This window comes from Orycteropus afer, unplaced genomic scaffold, assembly GCF_000298275.1.
Source record: "Orycteropus afer afer isolate SDZICR_OR568_19922 unplaced genomic scaffold, OryAfe1.0 scaffold00089, whole genome shotgun sequence".
Taxonomy (NCBI): Eukaryota; Metazoa; Chordata; class Mammalia; order Tubulidentata; family Orycteropodidae; genus Orycteropus; species Orycteropus afer.
This window is the reverse complement of record NW_006921676.1, coordinates 1,374,005-1,381,924: the sequence shown is the minus strand read 5'-3', so window position 1 is coordinate 1,381,924 and position 7,920 is coordinate 1,374,005. Positions and strand designations below refer to the sequence as shown.

The 7,920-nt window shown below is 34.2% G+C and overlaps 1 protein-coding gene across 1 annotated transcript in view; it reads right to left on the bottom strand.

The window, feature by feature from the left end:
- Window positions 1-1,968: 1,968 nt before the first annotated feature.
- Window positions 1,969-7,920, bottom strand: part of CCDC138 (coiled-coil domain containing 138) — a 284,099-nt gene continuing 278,147 nt past the window's right edge. The window contains exons 13-14 of the mRNA XM_007942397.1: window positions 4,658-4,796; window positions 1,969-2,134 (exon numbers count right to left, since the gene is read on the bottom strand). Coding sequence (XP_007940588.1) covers window positions 1,969-2,134; window positions 4,658-4,796 — 305 coding nt within the window. The remainder of the gene's footprint in view (window positions 2,135-4,657; window positions 4,797-7,920) is intronic.

Sequence of the window (7,920 nt, the reverse complement as noted above, 5' to 3'; positions counted from 1 at the left end):
TCCTTGGAAGCAAGAATGGCCAGACTTCGTCTCACCTATTTTGGTCATGTTGTAAGAAGGGACCATTCCCTGGAGAAGGATGTCATGCTTGGTAGAGTGGGGTGTCGACGAAAGAGGGGGAGGCCTTCAACGAGATGGATTGGCATGGTGGCTGTGATGATGGGCTCAAGTATAGCATGGATTGTGGGGCTGGCGTGGGATCGGGCAGTGTTTCGTTCTGCTGTGCATAGGGTCGCTATGAGTTGGAAAAGACTCGATGGCACTTAACAACAACAACAATGTCTGAAAATGTCTTTCCCTTGTCTTCACCTATGAAAAGCATCATCAGTACATATAAGTTGTTGAGTTAAAAAAGTTTTCCCTCTAAAACTTGGGTTCTCTATTAACTTTTGGCATTCCATAAAGCCAGTTTGGTTTTCCTTCTCTTATAGGTAACTAGTTTTTGTTTGTTTTTTCATCTATTATTACATTTTAATCTTTTTGCCAGAATGGCACTAATTACAGAGCCCTTTCAATATGTACATACAGGTCTTTCTTAAGTTCCCAAAATACTTATTCAGCTATATCTTTGAATACTGCTTCTGCTTCACATGTTCTGTTTTCTCCTCTCAAAACATATACCCCCATGCTTAAGTATCAATCACTCTCCTACTATCTGCCACCCACTCTCGTCTTGGTACTATTTCTACATACTCTGAGTTCTGAGAGATCCTCTCCTTTGTTTTTATAACATTGAATCTACTTTCTGAAATATCAATCATGTTATTTTTTATTTCCAATGTGCATTTTTGTTTGTTTCTGCACTTTTGGGTTTCCATAAGCTTTTCCTTATTGACCTCAGACTGTTCTTTCCTATGGCTTTCTGCTTCTGGTTCATAAGGGCATGCTTTCTTATATTCTTTTGAAGAGACCAAATAACTACATGAAACTTTCTTCTGGATTCTGAACCAAAATTATACACTAGGAGTCTTCAGGATAATGTTCCTTCAGTGTTCTGTCCTAAATTCTATGTTTCATTACCTCTACCTCACCCAGATCTCTCTGGTCACTTTACTCATCTTTGGCTATAGCAAGTTATCTCTGGTGGTAGAACTATGATTTTTTTTTATTTTTCTGTTTCTACATTATACAAATGTCAGTATACATGTCATCGTGTTGTTAGCTGCAATCAAGTTGGCTCCTGACTTATAGAGACCCTAAGCACACAGAATGAAACATAGCATGATCCTGTCCCAGCCCCATGACTGGTTGCAGATTGGACCACAGTGATCCACAGGATTTTTTTTTTGGCTGATTTTTGGAAGTAGATCGCCAGGTTTTTCTTAATACTCCATCTTAGTCTGGAAGCTCCACTGATATGATAGCAATATGCATGCATTAAAGATTATTTTGAAAAAATAAAAGTAGGAAAAAAAGTTGAGTTTTCCCCTAAAGTACTCCACAAACAGCAAAAATTAAAAAAAAAAAAAATTAACATTTTGGAATCTAGGAAATATAGGAATGTTATGACAGCAATAGAGTTACAAATAGATAACTTTCATTTCTAAAAGGGGGATTCTAATATTTTAAGACAACAGAATGACAACATAATCTAACCATGTTCCCACATATACACCAATTTTATTCCAAATAATCACATAATTTTACAAGAAACTTTTCTAAAATACTTATACAAAAAGTTACCCCAGTGTCATTAAATGTCACTAATTCTAGAACTGCTGTCTTCTGTCTTGTACATTAGTACTGCCTTTAGTTAAATGGAAACATTCTAAACATTCTATAGCTGCTATAGATTTCATTTTTAAAGTTTTAGAAGGAAAAAAAAAACTCTGTATCTTTCATGATAAATGATGCTACCGATAACTTTACTTGGTAAAATTTTAGTTACTTTGGTGATTTTTTACAGTTTTAAAAATAAGCAACACATCTATAATATATATTTTAAAAAAATAATAACAACAAGCCAATCTAATGGCTTGCATTGGAGACCAGGGAGTTGCATTTTGTTAAACCCAAATTGAACAGAGTTGAATTTAGGTTAATACAGAGAAAGGCATGCTCTGGATGTGTTGTCCTTTGTATTTCTTGCAGCATCAGATGAATTGTAAAGAGTTCAAAGAGCTTCTTATTACTCCTGAAAGAGAATGAACACGTTCATTTAATTACATACACTGAAGGAGTTTATCTGTAATGACAAAGAGATAATTTAGGTATAAGTGTGAGGAAATGGTTTTTTTTTTTTTAAATAGTGGCCGAAATGGGTGAGTAAAGGATTATGATATAGAGGCAAACAAAAATGGTTTTTATGATAGGCCTGAGGTGGAAAAGCATTAGAGAAAAAAGGAACAGTTTCATAATCCTATAAACTGCATTGGGTATCAATTCTGTCTATCCTGTTCACTATGACAGAGTTTGAGAAATTTTTTTCCACAGACCAAAAAAGAAGCAAATAATTAATCATCTTATTTTAAGTAAGTTGGACTTTTTAAAGTGGCAGAATATTGTTTTATCTTTTGATTTAATTTCCAAAATAAATTTTCAACCATTTTTTTCCTCAAAACCAGTCAGTAATTTCATTTTCAGTTAGTTAGAATTATATTCTATAACATATTTATTATTTTCTTACTTATCTAGGTATATTTACCTTTTGAGCGAGATTATCAAATACCTTATGTGCCATCCATTTAAAGCAAAAGAATTTGTATCTTTGTGGTTTTAAAGATTGATTTTAAGACTTAAGCATCAACTATTCCTAATCCCAGGAGCTAAGGTGGCATAATGCCTAAGGCATTTATTTGACTGTTAACCAGAAGGCTGGTAGTTAAAGTCCACCAGCTACTCCTTGGAAGGAAAACTGGGCAATCTACTTCCATAAAGATACCACCTTGGAAATCCAAGGAGGGGTCGCTATGAGTTGAATTGACTCAACGGCAGTGAGCTTGGGCTTTTTTTTTTTATTCCCAATCCTCATACTCAAGCTTTGTTATAGTTCTTTAAGTATAAAATGAACAAAAGCTACAAAACACATCACTAAAAGTAAAATGTTTAGGTCTAAAGATACACTTGGACTTTGGGAGTACTTTTTAAAAAATCTCATGAACTAAAAAACTAAGAAAGAATTAAATCTAAGTGATGTGACTACCACTTCATGTAACCACAGGGCAAACTTAAACAGGCCATATTGAGAATTTACTGATTACAGATCAAAAAAATCACACTACAATTAGTAAGAAAAGACAGACATTGAATTTATAAGTTTATTTGTTACCAGATCAAAACTACTAATTTGGTGAGTATGAGATTATAATTTGACAATAATTTACTAAAGTGATCTAGGCATGGTACCAACTATAACATACGGAGTTATTCCTCGGAAGGAAGGTGGGCATTCCTACTTCCGTAGTGATACTGCCTCGGAAACCCAAGGAGGGGTCGCTATGAGTCGGGGCCGACTCGATGGCAAATAACAACAACAACAACAACAATCATACATTTACAAATGATTTCAGATACACGATATTTACTATTCTAGGTATACTGAGGTCTGGCATTAAAATCTACATCCCTAATTTTGCTCAAATATTCTACAAAAGAATCCTGATCAAAAGGGAGAAATCACAGAACAGAATTTCAAATTGTCATGGAACCCAGACTTCCTGGAGCCATGGAGACTAGATGATCCCTGAAACTATTACCCTGAGACAAACTTTAAAACTTAAACTAAGCTCCCCTGAAGTTTTCTTAAAATCCAACAATAGTTTAACTTAGTTAATAAAGAATGTTTGCCTTGAATACTGTGCTCTTTTAAGATTTATCTATGTGGGATCAAATTGACAACAGCAACTCAAAAGATTAGATAGGAAATTTAGGCAGCTTTGTGCTAATGGGGGATGACCAACTCAGAGAAGGAGGGTAAGGAGGGTCACACAACTCAAAGAATGTAATCACTGTCACTGAATTGTACATGTAGAAACTCTTTATGTTCTGCTGTGTTTACTCTCAACAAAAACAAAAATAAATTTTTAAAATCTATGTCCTTAATTTAAAACTGGATATAATAATGTTAACTCAGAAGAATGAAGAGAGAGGAAATATAAAAAGAAAGCTCTTGATTTTCATGATAAAATCTAATTTAGTGGCAGCAGCAAACCTGTGGTAGTTTAATAAAATAAGACCAGTTACTAAAATTATTTTAAATCCTTTTGTCTGTTTCATTTTCTGTTCCTAAACTCACTTAGCAGATCAAATAAAGGTCTGCAAAAACATTACTATCTTCTTTATTTTTACCTGTCATTTTCAGAATACCAGTGTGCAATGATTTCTTCTGACATTATCAGTTGGTTGCTAAAAATGGTTCTTCGTTTTATATCTATACTTCCAGTATACTCACAGTTAATTGAACTGAACTGAACTATAGAAACAAATAGATACTCTAAGATTAACACTCTAATTTTAGTCTGTCAGTAAGTATGTGGTCTTAAATAAATATTAATATTTATGAATTTCAATTTTCTATATCTGTTTATTGGAATTTTATTATTACTATTTTTTAAATAATCAGAGTTGAACTAGTATGGCATGCAGAAAGGTGTAAATGAGCATAATAAGACATCTCTCAACAAAGAAAATACATATATAAGAAACAAGAAATTCTTACTTGATTTTGGAAAGTTTCTGTAAGATAATACTGAGCTTTTCTAGTATTTGAAGATCAAGTTTAGGGGTTCGAAGGAGCACGGAGCAGGTACGGAAAAATAAAGTGTTGCTACAGGCTTCCAGAAAAGGCTGCAAGGATTCTGCAAAACAAATCACCAGTGCTCTGTTAGTGTATAGGTTAAGAAGGAAATGAAACATAAAACCAGAACTATATGGGGCATTTATAAATATTGATTTAGATTCTCATTCTTAAACTTTTGAGTAAAAATATTATAATTGGGAAAATTAAAATGGTCATTAGCTTTTGCCAAACAATGCAAAACGAAGATAAGAAATTTTCCCCGTAATATTAAACCTTCATTAGGTAGAATTTAGCAGAAATTCCATGTTTGAAAGTGAGGGGAAGAAAGCCATTTCTCAATAAGTTCATAACAATAAGCTGAGTGTAAATAATTAGCTATATAAATTTAGTTAGGTTAGTAAATTAAAATATTAACAGCAGCAAAAGACTCCTACATTTACTAATGATAATTTATGTACTCACAGGATAGGGAAGAACTTTTTTTTAGTATAAAAGCAAAAGGAGAAAGAGTCAATAAGGAAAAGATGGAAGGTTGGATAAAATAAACATTTTAAATGTCTATTTTTTAAATTAAAAAAATCCTATCATAAACAAAATTAAAAAGTAAAGCCCTGTAAACAAAAGTAAGCATCAAACTTGGGGGGAAAATGTCTCTGTAACATATCTGTCCAACAATTACTATAAAAAGAACACTTAAAAAGATGGACTAAATATTTTTAATAACAAGCAAAGGGCATAAACAAGCAGTTCATAATAGATTACAAAAGTCACTGGCAAGGATGTGGAAAAACTGGAACCCTCATCATTGCGGGTGGGATAGTAAACTGGTGCAGCAGTGTGCAAGCCAGTTTTGCGGTTCCCCAAAAAGTTAAATATAGAATTACCATTATCACCCAGCAATTCCACTCCTAGCTATACATCAATAAGAACTGAAAGCAACAAGACAAACAGATCTATAATCAATGTTCCTTAGAACCAAAAGATGGAAACAAGCTAAATGTTCATCAACAGCTGAATGAACAATCAAAATGTGGTACATACAACAATAGAATATACTCAGTCGTAAAGAGAAAGAAATGAAGTTCTTACACGTGCCACAACATGAACTCTGAAAATATGCTGCATGACATAAGTCAACTATAAAAGGACAAATATTATATAATCTCATGTATAAGAAATAATTACAAAAGCAACTGTATAGAGATCAAAGTTTATTAGTGGTTACAGGAGCAGGAGGGAGGGAGAAAAGAGGAGTTGTTGCTTAAGGGGCACTGAGATTCTTTTAAGGGTGATGAAAAATTCAGAAATGCACAGTAGTGCTGGTTACACATTATGAACATAATTAATGTTACTGAATTACATGTGTAAAAAATGTTGAAATGGCAAATGTTTTGATATATATATATATGTGTGTGTGTGTGTGTGTATACATTTGTTGTTGTTAAGTGCCGTCGAGTCGTTTCCAACTCATAGCGACCCCATGCACAGCAGAACGAAACACTGCCTGATCCCGTGCCAGCCCCATAATCCCTGCTATACTTGAGCCCATCATCGCAGCCACCGTGTCAATCCATCTCGTTGAAGGCCTCCCCCTCTTTCGTCGACCCTCCACCCTACCAAGCATGACATCCTTCTCCAGGGAATGGTCCCTTCTTACAACATGACCAAAATAGGTGAGACGAAGTCTGGCCATTCTTGCTTCCAAGGAGCATTCTGGCTGCACTTCCTCCAGGACAGATCTGTTAGTTCTTTTAGCAGTCCATGGTACTTCCAGCATTCTTCGCCAGCACCACAACTCAAAAGCATCAACTCTTCTTCAGTCTTCCTTATTCATATACATATTCATACACATATATATACACACCACAATTTTTTAAAAAGTCAATAAACATAGTAAAAATATTCTACTTTGGTAGGAATAAAATGAGTAGAAATTGGGAAATATATATCAAAACCTTAAAAGTGTGCATGCTCTTTGTTTCAGCAATCATGCCTCTAAGAATGTGTCAGATAGAGATGAATGCAAAGGTTTATGAATAAAGACATAGTAAATTTGTAGCAAAACAAAACAAAAAAAACCCTGAAATCTCTGTTAGGGTTGTTATGAGTTTATTATAAAGTAATATACAAAAAATGTTTCTAAAATCATAAATCACTATGATGGACTGTTATGGAAAATGGAGGCAGGAAAAAATAATTATACAAAGATATTAAATTGCAGTCTTTAAATGAGTTAAAATCATCTATATAAACCTGTTCTCACTGAGTTGCTTTTGACCCACAGTGACCCTATACGACAGAGTAGAACTGTCCCATAGGATTTCCAAAGCTATAATCTTGAGCGAACTGCCACATCTTTCTCCCACAGAGCAGCTGGTGTGTTCAAACTGCTGACTCCTCAGTCAGCAGCCGAGCGCTTAAGTAACCATTGTATCACCAGGATCCTTCCTCTGTATAAAGCCTCTGTAAAACTCACAGCCTCCCACAATAAATATAGGCCTTTATTCCAAATCCAGAGATATGAGTTATGACTTATAAATGACATAAAAAAATCTGATAGCTTCGCATCCATCTTACTTTTTGAATTCATAAGCATAGCTTGAAAGACTTATGTTTGGGTATCTTGATAGTCTACTGATTAAGATAAACTATGAAAGTAAAAAAACCTAATCTAATAAATAAATTCAGAGTAACATTTTTGATGACAGAAATGCAAGATGATATGTGCTAGCTATGGAGCACTACACACAAAGATTATATGACCTTTACATATAAATCCAAACCAAACCACTACCATCAAGTCAATTCCAACCCACAGTGACTCTACAGGACAGTCTACAACAGCCCCATATGGTTTCCAATGCTGTAAATCTTTATGGAAACAGACTGTCACATCTTTCTCCAGCAAAGTGGCTGGTGGGTTTGAACAGCCAGACTTTTTGGTTACCAGCCCAATGCTTTATTTAACCCTAGTGCCACCAGAGCTCCTTTTAACTATGTGGTAAAAAGGAGAGGGAAAACTCGTTAGTTTTACAACAGTCTACCCAGGTGTGGTTCTGAGTTACTCTGCCATGTATTATTCTATAATGAAATGAGCTGTGACATGAGAAGATAAAATAAATTATTAGTATGGACACTATATATAATACTATAGACATATATATATATATATATATATATAT